The sequence below is a fragment of the Bos javanicus genome, chromosome X (assembly GCF_032452875.1).
Source record: "Bos javanicus breed banteng chromosome X, ARS-OSU_banteng_1.0, whole genome shotgun sequence".
NCBI lineage: Eukaryota > Metazoa > Chordata > Mammalia > Artiodactyla > Bovidae > Bos > Bos javanicus.
Window position 1 is genome coordinate 39,228,301 of NC_083897.1, and position 21,763 is coordinate 39,250,063.

The following is a 21,763-nucleotide window of genomic DNA, read 5'->3' on the forward strand; positions in this document are numbered from 1 at the left end:
AAGGCTATGGGTCTACTTCATGTGTGTCTCTGCCAGAAGACGAGCCAGGGTGATTTCTGTGGGCTTTGTTCCCTTTTTTTTTTTTTTACAGGACTCTGATTTCAGCTTGCAGCCTGGCTCTGCCTCTGGTCCCGTGGGGATTCCAGTTGTCAGACTTCAGGACACGTTGGCCAGTAATGTAAGTCTATGCTTCTACTGCCCAGCTTTGTGGTCCCTGTGCCAGCAGGCCCTGGGTGAAGTGAGCCTTGTCAATGTGGCCTTGGGGTTGGGAGGGTCGGTTTGTGTCTTGGTGCTGTCTCTAGCTAGTTACACACCCATGGCAAGTTGTTCCACACCCTGATTTTTTTAACTTAAAATGGAGTGGTGTAACTCCTAAGGTCTGGTGTATTTGGCACTTTGTGATTCAAAACTTTCTGGGTTCCATGGTCATGCATGTTTGAGAATGCTGCGCTAATTTAAGTAAACAAGTTTCTTTACTCTGTGGTTTCTCAGAAACCCCATGACCTGCAGGTGGGCACTGGACACTGCAGGAAGGGGGTCTAGCACTGTATTTCTGAGCATCTTTCCAGGGCCTCTTTTTCACAGTTTGGGGGAAGGGGCTGAGACAGGAACTGGGACCTCCATGCCATGCAGTGGGGCCTGCGTGCAGCCCGCTAGCTGTGGTTCTGTTGCTGAAACATGGCAGTCCTGCTGGAAGGCTCGGTTGCACCTTCTGCAACCCTTCCAGGTACCTCTCCCCTGGTCCAGCTCAGGGATCCTTCTTCATTCCCTCAAGGGAAACATGGGTTTGTAGCCCTGAGGCCCCCCGCCTTGACCTAAGGAGAGTGTTCTTGGCTGGGGGCCATGGGTTCCTATGTGCTCTGGTCTCTGTCACTTGCTGCTTTCAGCTTCTGACCCTGGGAGGCAACAGGACTCTGTGACCTCCGCAGGGCTCTCTCAGCTCCTGCAGAGATGTCCTAGCAGAGACTCTGTTGCATGAGCAGTTGTCTGAGCCTTGCTGTCTACTCTCTGAAATAGCACAGGGTCGTGATGGCCCCGTGTGGGGTCACTACACCGATGAGATGAGCTCACATCCAGGAAGGGTTTGTATCAGCTGAGCCTCAATAAGCAGGAGCCAGTTTTACCCCAATGGTCACTATTCTCATCACAGTCTTAGTGCCCACAGGAGCCCGTGGGGATTCAGGGGGCCCAGCTGCCAGCGTCTCAGTGATGCGATTCCAGCAGATCCTTCTGACTCTCCACTGTGGACTCAGTAGCAGGGAGATGAAGAGGACCGTGACTCAGAGACCATAACAGCCTCCTTTATTACCGAGCCCTTCCTGGGTGTGCGGGGTGGTGGGTGAGAGGGGAAGGCTGGCTGCAGCGGCCCCTCCCCCCTGGGCTCTGGGCTGCACAGGAGCCCAGGGCCAACTCTGCCATGTTCCCTCCCCCCACTGCTTTGCGGGACCTTCTGGGACAGTGAGACTGGATCCTGTTCCCCTGCCTTGAATTCTGTTACAGGCAGCCACCTGTCACCTCTCTACCTGGATGGCCATGTGTTTGCGAGGCAGCCCTGGCTGATTCCTCAGACCATACCTCAGCAGCAGAGTTACCAACAGGTGATGCCAGGGAGATGGGTGACCCAGGGATAGAGGGGAGGCTGCAGCACAGGGCGTGATTGGCTGCTTCATGTACCTGTTCATGGCCTGTCTCATGTTTTGCACCCCTCACATTACTGCAGCATATCTGGCGCATTACGGCAGCCAGTCTGTGCTTCCTGAGTGAAAACGTGAGAGCCGAGGAGGGAGGGATGGAACTGAGTGCTCTGGACTGCCTAGTTTTCCTTTCTTGATGCTCTCCTTCCTGCACCCTAGCCAGGCAATTTACTGAATCGGAATTCTTTTTGGGATCAGGTATCCTTCTGATGAAGAGAAGAAAGGCCTAGACTCCCAGGCATGGATGTGTTAGAAAGAGGTAGTTGTAGAAGTGAGCAGGTGTCTGTGTTCATGCATAGTGGGCACACTGCTGTGCTGCCAGGGGCCGAGTGTGGGGGACTCTCCTGAAGCTGCTGTTGGGCCTTCCACGGGGGTCCTGTGCCCGCCAACCCCTGTACCTGCAGAGCCCAGGGTGAAGCGCTGCCCCAGGGGCAGAGGACATGGCCTGTCCTGATCTTTTCAGAGCGTATTCTTAAACATTATGTCATTTGGTTCTGCAAGGTCTCATAACTGGGTCATACCACACATATTCCTCTGTCTGTGGTGTTTTCCACCCACTGTTCCTTTTCTGAACCCACCTCTGTTGGGGGTGGAGCTTGGGCTCGTTTGTCCCCCTGTGCAGGGTCCAGTGTAGGGATGGTTGTAGTGCTGGTTTGGGGTTGCTTGCTGCCAGTTCTCTGCTCTCTCCTGAGAAGGAAGGAAGTGTAGGCAGGCTGTGTTGAGTTCGCTTTGTGGGCAGTGTTGGATCCCTCAGGGAGAAAGACCAGAGTGGAGGTGAAGGGGTGCCGGTGATGGGGTGTGAGAAGCAGCTTGCAGGGCAGTGTGGTGACCTGCCTGCCTCCCTGCTGCAGGCTGCTGCTGCCCGGCAGATCCCAATTTCCCTTCCCACGTCTCTGCAAGCTCAAGCCTGGCTGGGACTGAGGGAGGGCTGCCCATCTCCTGGTCTCAGGAGATCTTCAGCTTCTTATAGTCCTTCAGGTGAGATGCCCGGGTCTGGGGGGCAGGTCTTTGTGGCTTGCCCCCAGGGGTTCCAGCCTTCACAGACTGTGGGGATGTTCCCTTGTCCACCTGTTGTTGTGAGCATGTCCACGGGGGATGGGGGTGGGGGTAGAGGGTGAGCTGTGGTGTGTTAGAGGCCACGAGCCCAGCCTTGCCTTTTGTCCCTGTGTTCTCCTGCCTCCCTCCCTGCTCTCCCTCCTTGCTGCCCTTGGCCCACTCTCTCAATGTGTCTGTCCTGTGCTTTTGGCATCACACAGGTTTTCCTGTGCCTCATACAGCCTGTATGTCTGCTTAATCCGGCGATCTTCAAACTGGGGTCCCTAGACTAGCAGCAGCAGCATCTAGGAGCTTGTTGTAAATGCAGGTTCCCAGGCCCCATCCCAGGCCTCTGAGTCAGAAACCCTGGGGCTAAGCTGACAGCTCATGTGGGAGAGAATGCTCTGGGGTCTGAGGTGAGAACAACCAGTTCAGCCACTTACCTGACCCCGACCATCCTTCTGGCTTTCACAGACACTTTCTTTGGGGCTTTCAAAAGACAGGTGGAGCTAGTGGTAAAGAATCCGCCTGCCAATGCAAGAGAAGCAATGGACACAGGTTCAATCCCTGGGTGGGGAAGATCCCCTGGAGAAGGAAATGGGAACCCACACCAGTATTCTTGCCTGGAAAATTCCGTGGACAGAGGAGCCAGGCAGGGTCCAGTTCATGGGTCACAAAGAGCCACACACATATATACACTTATACTTTTAATCCAGGAGAAAGCAGAGGGTAGAGAAGTGGTTACAGTTCAGGACAGAGCAAGATAAAACATGAGGACTTCCCTAGGGGTTCCCTGGACAGGAATCCACCTGTAAATGCAAAGGAAACTGCTTTGATGCCTGGTCTGGGAAGATCCAACATGCCACGGAGCAACTGAGCCCATGCTCTGCAACTAATGAGGCTGTGCTCTAGAGCCCATGTTCTGCAATCAGAGAAGCCATCACGATGAGAAGCCTGTGCTCAGCAACTAGAGTGTAGATGCCACTGGCCACAACTAGAGAAAGCACATGTGCATCAGCGAACACTAAGCACAGGTCAAAGTATATAAATAAAGTCAACATGATGAGAGGAGAGCAGGCCAGCTTCTCCGAGTAAAGGGCAGTGCTGAGCTGGGCTAGGGATCATGTTCAAAAGCCAAGTGGAAAGTAAAGCCTCACAGTCGCTTACAGACAACTAAATGAGCTCTTTGTCCCAGGCTCCCTTGTCGGTGCTATAAATGGGGAGCCATGAGCAGACACTGTTGCAGTTTTAGTTGTAGTTTTAGCAGATATTAATAGGTTTTTGCCGTCATCCCTGGAGAAAAACATGTCAGGGCAGAACCAGAGTCACATGGGTACGTACAGTAGGTGTGGACACTCTGGTCAGACATGTGTCAGGAAAGCCCAAAGAACGAAGAACGTACCAAGCAAGGGTCTAGTGTGTTGGCTTCTGCTGTCCTCCATACCACAAGTGGAAGCTCATGAATTAACCAGGCCCACCTGAGGGTCTGACATTAGAGCAGAAGGAGAGGCAGTGGGTCGTTTAGGTGGCTCTGACTCCCGCCTCCACAGGCAACACCATGAGGACACCTTTGTATATCCCCACTGAGGGGACTGGTCACAGTTTCCCAGGAGCAGAAATGCTAGAGTTCAGGGATGTGCAGGCTTCACTGGATTCAGTCTTGTCAGGCTGCTCCCTGGCACACTGCGCCCATCTCCACTCCTACCATATTCTGTGACCCTTGTGGGTTTTCTCTTCTGTAACTAGCATATTTGTATCCTTTGCCCATTTCCACAAATCAGAATTGTAGTTATATTCTTGATGCTCAGCAGGATATTGAATATATTAGTACATTCTTGATTTAACCTGTTATGGGCTTAAAACAATGTTTAGAAGTACTTCCCCACTCCTAGCTCACAAGGATATTTTCTTACAGTTTCTATGCTGCTAAGTCACTTCAGTCGTGTCCGACTCTGTGCGACCCCATAGACGGGAGCCCACCAGGCTCCCTCGTCCCCGGGATTCTCCAGGCAAGAACACTAGAGTGGGTTGCCATTTCCTTCTCCAATGCTTGAAAGTGAAAAGAGAAAGTGAAGTTGCTCAGTTGTGTCTGACTCTTAGTGACCCCATGGACTGCAGCCTACCAGGCTCCTCCGCCCATGGGATCTTCCAGGCAAGAGTACTGGAGTGGGGTGCCATTGCCTTCTCCAACAGTTTCTATAGCCACCCTCCACCACCTCCCACTTCACTCTGAGCACAAGCCCTCAGCATGGGCCCTGAGGCCTCCACATCCAGTCCCTGTCAGCTCTCGGCCCCCTGGAACAGTTTTTGCTGGACACCTTTCCAGGCCTCCGTGGAGGTTCCAGTCCAGCCGGAAGAGACTGTCAAGAAATGAGAAAAAAACTGCACAATGTAACCTGTGGAAAGGTGTTGAGATGTCTGGCCAGAAGTGCAGCAGGAGAAAAGAGAGGTAGCACTTAGAGAGGAGTGGTTTTCCATTTTCAACTGGGTGGTCGGGGTTGGCTTCGTTGTGAAGCAGACGGAGTGAAGACTTGAGGGAGGTTTGGGAGCGTGAGGAGACCAGTGTGGCCGGAGCAGAGTGGGTGAAGAGGAGAGCAGCAGGACAGGGGGCCAAGAGCTGACAGGGACTGGATGTGGAGGCCTCAGGGCACATGCTGAGGGCTTGTGCTCAGAGTGAAGTGGGAGGTGGTGGAGGGTGGCTGTGGGTTGGATTGTGTCTCCCCGAAAAAGATGTTCAAGTCCTAAACCCTGGAGCCTGTGAATGGGACAAAATCATGCCATTTTGAAAAACTCATGGTGTTTTTACTATTTCATTTCTGGCAGTAATAAAGGTCATAAGGAACAATCATGACCTAAGTGTCTTCTTGTTTTAAGTAATGACCTCTGATAAAAACTTGGAACACGTTTTGAAGGCTGAGTGTTGAAAATAGACTTTCTTGCTGTTTTCAAGTACAACAGGCCTAACCTGACTCACATGGAATGCCCCACATCCATGTTACTTCACTGCAAGCAGTTCAACAGGTGGCTGGAACAAGCACTGTTTCTGGTCACCCAAACAACGTCTTTTTTCTGGTTCAGAAACTAGCATCAGTAGTTGACAGTAAAATCAACAGCCCTGCCAGATACCACAGATAAGGTGTTCTTTGGTACTGACATTAAAAGGCAACAGCACCCAGCCTGCCTCCCCACAGCAGGGGTCTCTTGTGCCCTCACTTCTCTTTCCCCACGGCTGGTGCTCCCAGCTGCCCTGGGTGCCGGGTCAGCAGAGTCTCTAGGCCATGATGTAAGGCAGAGACAACCAGAGTAGCTGGGGCTCGGGTTTGGGGGAACCAGGCCAAAGGCACAGACTCTACAGCCAAGGGGAATCCTGGTGCTGAGAGAAAGGAGGGGAAGCCACGTGAACTTCCTCACCCTAGTCAAGGACCGGGCTGATTACCACAAATGGTTTTTCCTGACACTCCAGACCAAGGCCCCAATCCAAAGAAGGGTATGTTGGCCTACAAGGCTAACCTGAGAAGCAAGGGCCAGGAAACCTAACCTGAAAGTCTCTGAGCCCAGGCCCCTTGAGCTCTGGCCTCTTACTCCACCAGGCACCTCCCTAAGTTTCCAGCTTTCTACTTTATTTTCTTTGATCTTAAATTGCATTTATTATAATTTCTTTAATTGTGCCATTTGTTTTTATAAATTTAATTTTTATTTTCTGAGACAGAGTGGCACTGTGCAGGCTGGAGCAGGGGGCCTGATGGGGGAGAGCAGAGCTGAGACACAGACCCCTCCCACATGGGCACCTCACTGATGGCAGATGGGGCATTGGAGAGCCTAAGGGACAGGGTGTCCTTTCCAATAAAGGCTGCCAGTCACTGGAACTCCACAAGGCCAATCGTGAACCCGACTCCACTCTGGAACCACACACAGACATCGCTTCCTGGGAGACCTCCGTGGGGAAGGCAGGGAAATCCATGGGACGTGTCCCTTCATTTCACTTCTGTCCAGCACTGTGTTCTCATGGTCTTTGTGTCATGGTCAAAACCTCTTATTTCAGTGAGTTTTAGTCTCTGTTTACTTTCATGTAAAAGAACACAACCTAATTGTTTTATATGTCTTGAAATTTTAAATATTTCCACTTTTTTTGTTCTTCAATATGACTTTTAATTCGTTTTCATACTCTATGGTGATAGAAGTTAGAAGAGTGGTTCTCTCTATTGGGAAGAGGCAGGAAGTAAAACAAATTTTTAAATTATACTGTATTATAGAAGGGGATGAGTGGTGTGGGAAAGAACAGCATGAAGAGGATTGACTGCCCACGGGGCTATGGGGACGGCGGCCGCAGGAGGAAGGCAGGTGAGAAGATGAGACCTGAGCAGCCTCGGAGATGACGGAGGTGGCCAGGAGCTATATTTGAGAATTAAGTCAAGGCAGGGAGAACAGACTATGCAAAAGCACTAATCCCTCAGAAAACCTGGAATGTTGAGGGTGCAGCCAAGCAGCCAGTGTGGTCAGCATGGAGTGAGCAAGAGTGAGCACAGCAGAGGAGGTACAGAGGTAATGGGGATTCATAGATGAGAATGTGGGGCCTTTCTGGTCATTATAAGGACCTCTGGCTTATATTCTGAATGAGAATAAAGCCAGTGAAGGGAACTGAACAGGGGAGACATATCTGGCTTACATTTTGAAAGGAAGGATCACTGTAACCACTAGAGGTGCTGGGTGCTGACAGGTGAGATAAGTCCATCACCATCACCCCCAGCATCATTGCCATCATCCCTGGCAGCAGCACCTGCCTCCCTCCAGCCCACAGGGGCAGAGCTCTCTGAGTTCTGTCATGGCAGACTCTCTTCATGCGTATGGAAGAACAGGAGTGGCTCTGCCCTGACACCGACCTCAAAGATCTCCTTAAAACCGGCCAAAATATATGAAGCTCAGGCTGTGAAAAAACTGGGCATCAGGCCAGGGAGGATAAGCAGTGATCTCTAGGAGCTGAGACATGGAAGAGACGAGCTGTGCAGCTGCCACAGCTTGCTGTCTACACAGACTGCCAAGGCCATGTCCTGCCGGCCCCCTGGGTGTTGAGGGGGGATTGCAGAGCAGAGGCTGTTGGAGCTGGCAGGTGGCAGGCCAGAGAGGAAAGGGTGGCAGAGGGAGGAGAGAACCCTGTACGAGAGAGAGCCTCTCTCTCCAGAGAGTCTGCTGGAGCCATAGCAGAAACTTGTCATTCAGCTGACATCATATACAGTACTCACAGGGATCTTGTCTCAAACTCCCACTGATCAACCCTTAAGGCAAGACTCAACAGGATCAAAGTGTTTCTAAGTGAGTAAATAACATTACATTTTTAAAAGTTGTGGAATACACCTAGGGAAAAATACACCCAGCACCCAAGGAAAAGAGTATGCCAAGAATGAGAAATATCCAAACCATTATGAGGAGAGAAATCAACTGATAAAAGGCATCTCAATTGGAAAGGAAAAAGTAAAACTATCTGCAGACAACATGATTACCTATGCAGAAAATCAAATGGAATCTACAAAATATTGACAAGAACTAATCAAATTTAGCAAGATTATAGGATAAAAGATATATGAAGAGAGAGCTAACTCCCCACATGCAATCAGTTAACTAATTGTCCCAGCACTTTTCTTCACTGACTTGAAATAAGTAGTCGGCCACAAAATTTTTATTTTAGTGTGCCTAGATGTTTTGTCTCCTCATACAAACTAAGTTTTTTATTTTAGTAGGGAATCAAGCCAGTTGTGACAAAGATGTTGGGCAACCAGAAATCTGGTAGCAGGTATATTTTCTGAAAAGAAATTGTGATCAAGTCTTTTTTTTTTTTTTTTTTTTGGAGAGAGTCTGTTTTCTCTCTGTCTTTTGTTTTGTTGCATCTCATGGCTTGTAGGATCTTAGTTCCCCACCATGGGACCAAAGCCATGCCTCCTGCAGTGGAAACCTGGAGTCCTGACCACTGGACCAAGACAGAATTCCCTGTGATCAAGAGTCTTAAAAAAGAAATAGAGAAAGAATCATTTAGGTCAATATTTCTAACTTTTGGAATATATTAAAACTTTAAGGAAATAACCATTACTGGAAAGAATTATATACAGGAATTCCACTGAATTATTAACCACAGTAATGAAAAAATTGTAAACAACTTAAATGTTCAATAATTACATTATTATTGCTGTTGTTTTTATTTAATAACCCAATTTTAATTTTTTGGCCATGCCACATGGCATGTGGGATCTTAGTTCCACTACCAGGAATTGAACCTACAGCCCTTGCACCAGAAGTGCAAAGTCTTAACCACTGGACTGCTTGGGAAGTCCCCAATAATTACATTATGATGCAGCTTATATCTATTCAATGGAGAAGGCAATGGCAACCCACTCCAGTACTCCTGCCTGGCAAATCCCATGGGCGGAGGAGCCTGGTGGGCTGCAGTCCATGGGGTCACTAAGAGTCGGACACAACTGAGCGACTTCCTTTCACTTTTCACTCTCATGCACTGGAGAAGGAAATAGCAACCCACTCCAGTATTCCTGCTTGGAGAATCCCAGGGATGGGGGAGCCTGGTGGGCTGCCATCTGTGGGGTTGCACAGAGTTGGACACGACTGACGTGACTTAGCAGCAGCAGCAGCAGCTGCATATCTATTCAATAACACATTTTTGAAGAGCTTTTAGGAAGTGGAAAAGGTAGTATATTAAATTTAAAAAATCAGGAAAATCTTTAATCCTAAACTTGATAGAAGACAAGAGGGGATGACTGAGGATGAGATGGTTGGATGGCATCACCAACTCAATGGACATGAGTTTGAGCAGGCTCAGGGATGTGGTGATGGACAGGGAGGCCTGACGTGCTGCAGTCCATGGGGTCCCAAAGAGTTGAACACGACGGAGCGACTTAAATGAATATTACATGCTTTTATAAATTTAATGCCCAAGTACAACTAGAAAATATTGTTTAATGTTGACCGTATTTAGTGCTGAACATAGGGCTGTATTTTTATTTTCCTAATTAGCTTTGAATTACCTTGTCCTACTGGAATATATGAATTTCAGAACCTTCCCTCTAACACGAGAACAAATATAAAAAGTTTTTTTTTTTTTTAATCTAGAAGCGCATTAGCTGAAAAGAAACTGGGGCACATAAAGTAACTTAGCTTTATTTTCTGCTATAATAAACACTGAAGCATCCCACTCCTCAAGCAGCAGGGAAACAAAACAAGTGAACCAAGAGAGACCAAAGGCCACTACAGGCAAAAACTTAGACTCAAACAACAAAATGGCAATGACTCGAGTATGAATTCCCTATGCTTTGCCGAGTAGAAGACACAAGGTTAGGCTTCAGCCCCTTTCCTCAGCCTAGGCTTTGGGGAGGTGGGGTCGCAAGGCTCCGAATGTTATCAATCACCACGAAAAGCTGATCGAGGAACGGGTTGATGGAAAGTCGGATGAAAGCAAGGTCGTCAGCAGTCCATCTACTAAAAGTGGGGAAAATCAGGTTAAAGGGGAGTTTGTTCCTGTAGGTCCAGGGTACCAGCCCCCCTCCTTACACCAAGCCCCTCAGTGTCCATCATAGCACTCTTAAGAGGGAGCTGACACCACAGCACCCGCCGCCTACCCCCCACTCCCCAAGGCAAACTCATCTGGAACTGACACAATCAGGTCACTGCCATTCACTAAAAATTCCTTTCGAATAATTCCTTGGTGGCGTTGGATATCTGGGAGCAGAGATCTGCGAGCCAAGTATACCTCCAGTGGGGATTGGAAAGGCACTCTGAGTGTGCTAGGAGAGACACGGTTAAGGCACCATCCATTACAGAATTTGCTGCTATCTCAGGCTTCCTCACACCTCAGAGGCCCGTTTTTACCCCAGGATGCCCATGCTTCCAACCACAACCTGAGACCACCCTGAGCTGCCTCCGTAACCCTTTGGTCCATCTTCCCCACCCTCCAGGCTCTTCAGTCCTTGACAACCTCCTTTCCTTCCAGGCTGCCCAGTCCTGCTGCCCCGGATCACCCCCATGCTCCCTTCTATCCCTTCCTCAGGCTGCCGGCATGTTTCCCACCACCATACCACTGACCGTGCCCAGAGAGGCTCCATGAAAAGGATACAGCACCACCTCTCCACGTCTAGGCCTTACAGCCACAGGTGCTACATCTCCACCAGGTCCTGGGGCATCTGGTGCCCGCTCACCCCGGGGACGAGCTCTAGCAGCTTCCATCAGCGCTCTTTCTCTGCCAGGCCCACTCCGGCGGCGTAATGGGGCCCGGTAACCACTGCGGCCCGGGCCCTCACCTTCAGCACCACCGGCGCCACTACCCGATGCCTGCATGGCTGCCGCACGATGCCCTTAGATGCCACCACAATGGGCGGAAAGACTGAGCTCCTCAGGAAGTCCCTCCCCTTCTGCGTAAGGACGGTAAAAGTGCGCCTGTGCAGACACGCCTCAGGGCGCCTCCTCACACCGGATTGGTTACTGCCCAGCCTGCCCAGCTACCCATGGGCCGCTATGGAAACCCCGTGGGGCTGGAGGGACTTGGCTCCCTCACAAAGCCACGCACCTTTCAGGTGCCCCCAATGCTCCTGCACACTCGGGCCCCTCCAGTGCTCGCCCAGACGGCATGGAATGGACCCTGCCAAGTGTCCACAGAGACGCCACTGAGACGCATGTGACAGCTTTCCAGGCTCAAGTCCTAAAGCTAGTTCCACAATGCAACTTTGATTTCTCCAACATATGCCACAGAAGGGTCTCACTAGACTAAGATGCCAGTCGAGGGCAAGGGACCAAGCCACACGACCCACCAACAGCCCCCCTCTGCCTACTCCACATCTATACCTGTGCTGTTTGACCGGAGTGATAGCTAGCACTTCCTATGGTCCATGCGCTGTTTCAGCTGCTTTCCATGTGTTCATCCATCATGTCAGTTTTCAGACAGTACGGCCATGTCGGTGTCCTGTCTCCCGTGATGCAGGTCTCCTCCAAACAAATCACACACACCCACTCTTTCACCAACACCAGTGGATAAAAGTTTTGTGCATTTTGGTTTCTGCATGTCTCAAAACAATGATGACTGCAGTGCTCCATCAGGCACTGGACTGAAGTTGGGTCTGAATGGTGAGATCTGCAAAGGATAATGATAATGACAGTGACAAATAATTTGAGTGACACAGTGACAGAACTATGAAGGAAAGAGAGTGTGTGATAGAGTGAGTTTCACAGAGAGTTTACCACCATGACAGGCAAATGCTTTTGAGTGAGTGTGACAGAGTGAATGTGTGATTGGGACAGAAATTTATAGGACAGAATGTCATGAGAAGAGACTAAGATGCAGAAACCAAGACAGAGGGAGTGTGCAGCAGAGTGTCAGAGATACATTCTAAGAGAGATAAGGTGTGAGAGAGAATATGTGTGATGGACAAAGCAGTATAGAGTGATGCAGGAATATTATAGAAAGAGTGTATCTGACAGATAATCTGACTCAGTATGAGAAAGTAAATGTGAGAGACTGTGTGAAAGAAAATGGGTCTGTCACACATATCAGAGTGTGACAGGGAATGAACCTGACAGTGGGAGGCAGCAGCCTGGGCAAGTGGGTCAGTGCTTGGAGCCCATGTTTCCCCCAGGGCGGCCATGCCCAGGTATCCATCTGGGGGAGGTCAGCAAATTGACTTTGTTCAGCTGCCCAAGAAGCACTGATGTTAAAAAAGCTAGTGGATGTGATGAAATTCCAGCAGAACTTGGCAAATCCCTAAAGGAAGATGCCATCAAGGATTTGCATTCATTATGTCAGCAAATCTGGAAGACCATGGGACTGGAAAAGATCGATCCTCATCCCAATTGCCAAGAAGGGTAGTTAGTACCAAAGAATGTGTTAACCATCAGACAGTTGCACTCATCTCCCATGCTAGTAAGGTCATGCTTAAAATCTTGCATACTAGGCTTCAACATTGTGCAAACCAAGAAATTCCAGATGTCCAAGCTGGGTTTAGAAAAGGAAGAGGAACTGGACATCAAATTGCCAAAAATTGCTGGATTATATAGAAATCAAGTGAAGTTCAGAAAATCATCTCATACTGTTCCTCGACTAGGCTAAAGCCTTTGACTGTGTGGACAATGAAAAATTATGGAAAGCTCTTAGAGAGATGGAAATAGCAGACCATACTACTTGTCTCCTGAGAATCCTGGGTGCGGGTCAAAAGGCAACAACCCTATATAGAACAACTGATAGGTCAAGATTGAGAAAGGAGTATAACAGGGCTGTCTTCTGTCACCCTGTTTGTTTAATCTATATGCTGAACACATCTTGAGAAATCCCAGGCTGAATGAGTTACAAGCAAGGATCAAGATAGGTGGGAGAAACATCAACAACCTCAGATACATGGATGATACCACTCTAATGGCAGAAAGTGAAGAGGAACTAAAGAGCCTCTTGATGAGGGTGAAGGAGGAGTGTGAAAGAGCTGACTTAAGACTAAATATTTAAAAAACAAAGATCATGGCATCTGGCCCCATTACTGCATGGCAAATAGAAGGGGAAAATGTGGAAGTAGTGACAGATTTCCTCTTCTTGGGCTTCAAAATCACCATGGATGGTGAGTACAGCCATGAAATTACAGGATGATTGCTTCTTGGCAGGAAAGTGATGACAAAACTAGACAGGGTGTTGAAAAGCAGAGACTTCACTCTGCAACAAAGATTCATAGAGTCAAGGCTATGGTCTTCCAAGTGATTACATATGGTTGTGAGAGTTGGGCTGTAAAGAAGTCAGAGCACCAAAGAATCTGTGCCTTCTAGCTGTGGTGCTGGAGAGGACTCTTGAAAGTCCCATGGACAGCAGGAAGATCAAACCAGTTAATTTTAAAGGAAATCAACCCTGAATATTCACTGGAAGGATGGATGCTGAATCAGAAGCTCCAATATTTTGGTCATTTATGGGAACAGTTGACTCACTGGAAAAGTCCCTGATACTGGGAAAGTTTGAGGGCATAGGAGAAGAGGGTGTCAGGGGATGAGATGGCTGGACGGCATCAGGAATGCAATGAACATGAACTTGGGCGAACTTCAGAAGATGGTGAGGGACAGGGAGGCCTGGCATGCTGCAATCCATGGGGTCACAAAGAGTCACACAGGACTGGGTGACTAAACAACAACAAAAGCTGCCCAGGCCACGTTGTTTCCAATCAGATTCATCAGTAATAAAGCTGATATTTGGGTTGAAACACATGTCAAAGGGTATGTGTCAAAGGTTGCAGATGCTAAGCTGGACCTGTTTGAAAGGAGTGGGAGAGGACCGGCAGCAGGCGTGAGTGGATGGTGTCAGTGAACTCCTTGTAGAGGAAATGATTCAGGTGGTCCAATTTATAAAGCCACACACTTTCTTTTGGGCTTTCAAAAGACAGGTGGTGATAGTGGTAAAGAATCTGCCTGCCAAAGCAAGGGATGCAACAGACAGGTTCCATCCCTGGTGGTGAAGATCCCCTGGAGAAGGAAATGGGAAGTCACTCTAGTATTCTTGCCTGGAAAATTCCGTGGACAGAGGAGCCTTGTAGGCTATAGACTGTGGGTCACCAAGACTCAGACATGATTGTGCCCACACATAGATATACACATATACTTTTAATCCAGAAGAAAGCAGAGGTTAGAGAAGTGGCTACAATTCAGGACAAAGCAAGATAAAACATGATGAGGACTTCCCTGGGGGTTCAGTGGACAGGAATCCACCTGTCAATGCAAGGGACACTGCTTCAATGCCTGGTCAGGGAAGATCCAACATGCCATGGAGCAACTGAGCCCATGCCCCACACCTACTGAGCCTGTGCTCTCGAGCCCATGTTCTGCAATATAAGAGAAGCCACCACAATGAGAAGCTGGTGCCCAGCAACTAGAGAGTAGCCCACATTCCCTACAACTAGAGAAAGCCTGTGCGCAGCAAGGAAGACCCAGCACATGCAAAAATAAATAAATAAAATCAACAGCAGGAGAAGAGAGCAGGCCAGCTTCTCTGACTAAAAAGCAGTGCAGAGATGGACTAGGGAACCTGTACAAAAGCCAAATGGGAAGTAAAGCCTCTTAGTCACTTACAGACAACTAACTGAGCTCTCTATCCCAGGTTCCCCTGTGGGTGCTACAAAGCGGGAGCCACGAACAGTCATTTTTACAGTTTTAGTTGTTGGTTTAGCAGATATTAATGGGGTTCACCATAATCCCTGGAGAAAATCATATTAAGGCAGAAGCAGATTCACATGGGTATGTAGAGTACGTGTGGACACTCTGGTCAGACATGTGCGACGAAAGCCCAAAGAACGCACCGAGCAAGGGTCTAGCATGTTGACTTCTGCTGTCATCCATACACAAGTGGAAACTCATGAATTAAACAGACTCATCTGAGGGTCTGACTTTAGGGCAGAAGGAGAGTCAGTGGGGCATCTAGGTGGCTCTGACTCATGCCTCCACAGATGACACCATGAGGACACCCTCATAAACTCCCACTGAGGGAACTGGTCACAGTTTCCCAGGAGCAGAAATGCTGGAGTTCAGGGATGTGCAAGCTTCACTGGATCATGCCTGGCTGCTCTCTGCTATGGCTGCACCCATCTCCACTCCTACCATATCCTGTGGCCTTTACGGGTTTCCTCTTCTATAACTAGCCTATTTGTATCCTTGCCAATTTCTACAAATTACAATTGCAGTTATCTTCTTGATGATCAGCAGGATATGAAAAATATCAGTATATTCTTGATATTAATCTGTCATGGACTGAAAACAATGCTTAGAAGTACTTCTCCACTCCATGCTCACAAGGATATTGTCTTAAATTTTCTATAGTAGCTATAACTCACGCAACATTTTTGCTGGACACCATTCTAGGTCTCCATGTAGGTTACAGGCTAGTCAGGAGAGACTGTCAAGAGATGAAAAAAAAATGAGGGATAACCAGATGGTGGAGGAGTAGGTGGACATGGAGTACATCTCTCTCCATGGATACATCAGGAATACACCTTCAGAATACGAAGTGCATGAAGAACACCAACTGAGAACAGACAGGAGTACCTGACCAGCAGTAAAGAGTATATATAGAACCACGCAAAACTCAGTTGGATGAAAGAGCTAGGGGGAAAAACAAGAGTGTTAGTAGGATTAGAACTGCTCTCAGTGGGTGGGGGAACTGATGCATGGGCCCGATCCCCACATCAGGGCAATTATCTGAGTCAGAGGAGAAACGTTTAACGCTGGGAGTGAAACACCTGATCTGTGGCAGCCTAAATGGAATGAGAATAAGACAGTCCTTGCTGCCACCATAGATAGCCTGGACAGGGACACACGTCCCCTGGAAGGCACAGCACAAAAAATAAATCTATAGGCCAATATCACTGATGAACATAGATGCAAAAATCCTCAACAAAATTTTAGCAAACAGATTTCAGCAACACATCAAAAAGCTCATAAACTATGATCAACTTGGGTTTATTCTAGGGTTGCAAGGATTCTTCAAAATATGCAAATCAATCAATGTGATACACCACATTAACAAATTGAAAGATAAAAACCATACAATGTTGTAAAGTAAATAAAATAAAATAAAAATTCAAAAAAGAAAACCAATATGATAATCTCAATAGATGTAGAAAAAGCCTTTGACAAAATTCAGCACCCATTTATGATGAAAATTCTTCAAAAAATGGGCATAGAATGAACCTACCATAACATAGTAAAGGCTATATATTATAAGCTTAAAGCAAACATTATTCTCAATGGTGAAAAACTGAAAGCATTCTCCCTAAGATGAGGAACAAGACAAGGATGTTCACTTTCACCAATATTATTCAACATAGTTTTGGAAGTCCTAGTGACAGCAATCAGAGAAGAAAAAGAAATAAAAGGAATTCATATTGGAAAAGAAGAAGTAAAGCTATCGCTGTTTGCTGATGATATGATACTGTACACAGAAAACCCTAAAGACAGTATCAGAAAATTACTAGAGCTAATCAGTGAATTTAGCAAAGTAGCAAGATACAAAATCAATACACAGAAATCACTTGCATTTCTATATACTAGCAATAGAAAATTAGAAAGAGAAATTAAAGAATCAATCTCATTCATCATTGAAACAGAAAGAAATACCTACGAATAAACTTACCTAAGGAGACAAAAGAAGTGCACACAGAAAATTATAAGACACTAATGAAAGAAATCAAAGATGATAGAAACAGATGTTTCCTGGGTAGGAAGAATCCGTATTGTGAAAATTGCTATACTACCAAACACAGTCTACAGATTCAATGCAATCCCTATCAAATTATGAATGACATTATTCACAGAACTAGAACAAAAAATTTCACAACTCATATGGAAACACAAAAGACCCCAAGTAGCCAAAGCAGTCTTGAGAAAGCAATGGAGTTGGTGGAATCAACCTTCCTGACTTCAGATTATACTACAAATATACAGTCATTAAGACAGTACGGTACTGGCACAAAAACAGAAATATAGACCAATGGAACAAAATAGAAAGCCAAGAAATAAGCCCGTGCACCTATGGGTACCTTATTTTTTGCAAGGGAGGTAAGAATATACAATGGGGCAAAGACAGCCTCTTCAATAAATGGTGCTGGGAAAACTTGATGGCTACATGTAAAAGAATGAAATTAGAACACTTCCTAACACCACACACAAAGATAAACTCAAAATGTATTAAAGACCTAAATGTAAGACCAGAAACTATAAAACTCTTAGAGGGAAACATAAGCAGAACACTCGATGACATACATCAAAGCAAGATCCACCTACTAGAGTAATGGAAATAAAAACAAAAGTAAACAAGTGGGACCTGATTAAACTTAAATGTTTTTGCACAGCAAAGGAAACACTAAGCAAGTTGAAAAGACACCCCTCAAAGTGGGAGAAAATAATAACAAATGAAACAACTGACAAAGGATTAATTTACAAAATATACAAGCAGCTCATACAACTCAATACCAAAAAAACAAACAACCCAATCAAAAAGTTGGAAAAAAGACCTTAACAGACATTTCTCCAAAGACATACAGGTGCCTAATAAACACATGAAAAGATGCTCAACATCACTCATTATTAGAGAAATGCAAATCAACACTACAGTGAGATATCACCTCACACCAGTCAGAACGGCCATCATCAAAAAGGCTACAGACAATAAATGCTGGAGAGAGTGTGGAGAAAAGGAAACACTCTTGCATTGTTGTAATTGATATAGCTACTATGGAAGACAGTATGGAGATTCTTTTAAAAACTAGGAATAAAACCACCATATGACCCGGCAATCCCACTCCTAGGCATATACCCTGAAGAAACCAAAATTGAAAAAGACTCATGTATCCCATCATTCATTACAACCATTTACAATAGCTAGAACATGGAAGGAACCTAGATGTCCATCAAATGGATAAAGAAATTGTGGTAAACATACATAATGGAATATTAGTCAGCAGTAAAAAGGAATGCCTTTGAGTCAGTTCTAATTCTAATTTGGATGAACCTAGAACCTATTATATAGAGTGAAGTAAGTCAGAAAGAGAAAGAGAAATATCATATTTTAACATATATATATATATGTGTGTGTGTGTGTGTGTGTGTGTGTATATATATATATATGGGATCTAAAAAAATGGTACTGAACAATTTATTTACAGGGCAGCAATTGAGAAACAGATAGAGATTAGAGTTTTGGACATGGGGAGAGGGGAGGAGAGGGTCAGATGTATGGAAAGAATAACACGGAAACGTATATAACCATGTGAAAAATAGATAGCCAATGGGAATTTGCTGTATGGCTCAGGAAACTCAAACAGGGGCTCTGTATTAACCTAGATGGGTGGGATGAGAAGGGAGATGGGAGGGAAGTTCAAAAGGGAGGGGATATATGTCTACCTATGGCTGATTCATGTAAGGGTTTGACAGAAAACAACAAAATTCTATAAAGCAATTATCCTTCAATAAAAAAAAATAAATTAAAAAATGTGAAAAAAAGAAACCAAAAAACAACTACACTGTGTAACCTATGGGAAGATGGTGAGAACTCTGGTAGGAAGTGCAACAAGAGAAAGGAGAGGGGGAACTTGGAGAAGTGGTTTTCCATTTTCAACTGGGTGGTTGGGGTCAGCTTTGTTTTGAAGCAGAGACTGAGTGAGGACTTGAGGGAGGTTTGGGAGCATGAGGAGAACACTGTGGCTGGAACAGAGTGGGTGAAGAGAAGAGCAGCAAGACGGGGGGCCGAGAGCTGACAGGGAGTGGATGTGGAGGCCTCAGGGGACATGCTGAGGGCTTGTGCTCACAGTGAAGTGGGAGGTGGTGGAGGGTCCTGTGCATTGAATTGTGTCCCTCAGAAAAAAAATATAAAAGATTTTGAAGTCCCAACCCCTGGAGCCTTTGGACTGACTTGATTTGGAATTAGGGTTTTGCAGTTATAATTAGTTGAGGTCACACAGCATTACAGTGGACATAATCCAATGACTGTTACATTTATAAGAAAGCCATGTGAACACACACACAAAAAGGCTGTGTGAAGACAGAGGAAGAGTTGGAGTGAAGCATCTACAAGGCAGAGAAGGCCAGGCGCTGCAGGCCACCACCAGAAGCTATGAGAGAGGCCTGGAACTGACTCCCTCGGTACCATCAGAAGGAATCAGCCCTGCCAACATCACAGTCTCAGACTCCTGGCCTCCTGAAATGTGAGAGAATAAATTGCTCTTGTCTGAAGGCGTCTCCTTTGTGGTACTTTATGATGGAAGCCCTAGGAAACTCATACAATTATCAACAGAGTAGTGATATAATCTGACTGATATTTTTGATTCATGAAGTCCGGGTTCATATTATTTGTATTGTTTTACATACTTACTGATATTGATTTCATACATGAAAGACTTGCCTACTAAAAGGTCACAAAGTTCTCATCTGAGTCCTTAATTTTTTATCCTTTTAGCTTTTGCCTGTAGAGCTCTGAGCATTTGAACATAATCTTTGTGAATGTCTAAAGGTAAGTACACAAGGAAATGGAGGTTTGTTTTTCCACATACGGATATTCCACAACCATTTGTTCAACAAAAGACTATCCCACCTCCATTGAATTATCTAGACTCCTCTGCCGAATATCCACTAACCACATATATATGTCTGGAAATGCTTCTGGACTGTCAGTCCTGTCCCATGAATCTGCAGCTCCAGTACTGGACATGTAGAGTAAGTTATGAAATTAGGCTGTGTTAGTCTTTTCACTTTGTGCAGAGCCACAATTGTTTGGGCTATTGTCAGGCTTCTGTTCTCACATAAATTTCAGTATCAGCTCATCAGGGATTTCTCTGGTTGTCCAGTAGTTGAGACTCTACTTGCCAATGCAGGGGACACAGGTTCAACCCCTGCTCCAGGAAGAGCCCACAAGGTGCAAGGCGACTAAGCCTAAGCACCACAACCCCTGAGCCTGTGCTCTAGAGCCTGCCAGCTGCAACTACTGAAGCCAGAGCGCCTGGAGCCTGTGCTCTGCAACAAGAGAAGTCATTGCAATGATAAGCTTATCTGCTGCAACTAGAGCGTAGCCCCTACTCACCACAAATAGAAAAACCCCATGTGTGCAGCAGCAAAGACCCAGCCCAGCCAAAATTACATAAACAAACAAAAAATGAATATTTTTAAAAAAGAATCTGCCTCACAATGCAGGGGACATTGCTTTGATCTCTGGTCAGAGAACTAAGATCCTACGTGCAGTGGAGCAACTACTGAGACTGGGCATTGCGACTGGAGTGTCTGTGCACTGCAACAAAAGATCCTGTGTGACACAGTGAAGTTTTCACATTCCCCAAATAAGACTCGATGCAGTGAAATAAAGAAAGAAAATATTTGTTTAAGAAATCAGGTCATCAATTTCTACAAAAACATTTGCTGGCATTTTGATGGACTCTACAGATGAGTTTGGGGGATACTGAGCCCTAAACAGTATCAATTTTTCTCAGCAGACATGACTGAAGAACATGCATGTGATCTATCTCTGCATTTTTAGGTCTTCTTCATTTTCTCCCATGGCTTTCACACACAAATTTGTGACAAATTTTCTTAAATATATCCCAATGTTTCATAAAGGGCAAGGAGCCCTGTGTGTCTCAGTCCAACTAGGAAAAGTGGTACTGCAAATGGGAAGTTATGAAGCCAGAAAAGATGCAGGCTGGACCACGTAGGACTTTTTAGGCCACTGAAAGGCTGTGGCTTCATCTCTGACTGAGAGGGAGCCAGCTGGAGGGTTTGGAAAGAAGTAATTACAGGACCTGGCAAGTATTAAAGCAAACTAGCAGCTTCAGCAGTCCATGTATAGGGTGAAAGTAGCTGAATGATTCCAAGTTTGCTGACTAAATAAAGGAGAATCAGATGACAGTCGCATCCCCCTGGTGAACTGGCTTTACAATTCAGGGCCAGTTTGAGGAGCATTGTCTAGGAAGGGCAGTCCCCAGTGCCTCTTCTCAAGGTTTTGCCCTTTGCTCCAGCTATCCCTTGTAAACTCTTCTCTCCTGCTTTGGTGATTTACCCACAAAAACTCTCATTTGTCTCCTTTATACCATACGGTTGGTGGTTTCTTAGCTAAGAGCCAATTCCCTTAGCAAGAAAATTAAGTAATACACAAAACTGTGGTACCTTAATTCAATAATAGTGAATACTTTGCTATTGCAAGTGAAAAAAGGAACAAATCAACAACAACAGCAACAACAAAAACCATCTTGGTTTAAGCCAAAGGGAGAATTTCTGGGTCTGTGTAACTACAAGGTACAGAGGTAGTTTCTGTCTTCAGGCAAGGCTGGATCCAGCATTTGGTTCCCTGAGATCTGCCTTCTTGCCCCAGCTCCCCCTCTGTCCCTTGCCAGCTTGCCTCCCGCACAGCTCCCAAACTGTCACTGGTTGGATGATATCAACACAGCTGGAGGAAAGTAGTGCTCCAACTGGCCTGGTTTAGCCACCTGCCCACTCCTGGAATCAGAGGTGAAGTCAACTCTATCATAAACATATTGGGTGAG

General features: G+C 46.3%; 1 protein-coding gene, 1 non-coding gene and 1 pseudogene across 2 annotated transcripts; 2 read left to right on the plus strand and 1 right to left on the minus strand.

The window, feature by feature from the left end:
• Positions 1-1,584, plus strand: part of LOC133242557 (protein PRRC2B-like) — a 74,802-nt pseudogene extending 73,218 nt beyond the window's left edge.
• LOC133243589 (small nucleolar RNA SNORD62) lies at positions 1,202-1,287 on the plus strand. Its single transcript, XR_009735140.1, has one exon. It is a non-coding gene; the product is annotated as a small nucleolar RNA SNORD62 (small nucleolar RNA).
• An 8,077-nt stretch (positions 1,585-9,661) lies between the features above and the next one.
• Positions 9,662-11,186, minus strand: LOC133242838 (EKC/KEOPS complex subunit LAGE3-like). Its single transcript, XM_061409068.1, has 3 exons — positions 10,843-11,186; positions 10,385-10,513; positions 9,662-10,208 (listed from the first exon to the last, which is right to left on the minus strand). The coding sequence occupies exons 1-3, from the start codon at positions 11,061-11,063 to the stop codon at positions 10,085-10,087; spliced, it is 474 nt and encodes a 157-aa protein (XP_061265052.1). The 5' UTR covers positions 11,064-11,186; the 3' UTR covers positions 9,662-10,084.
• Between the last annotated feature and the right edge of the window lie 10,577 nt (positions 11,187-21,763).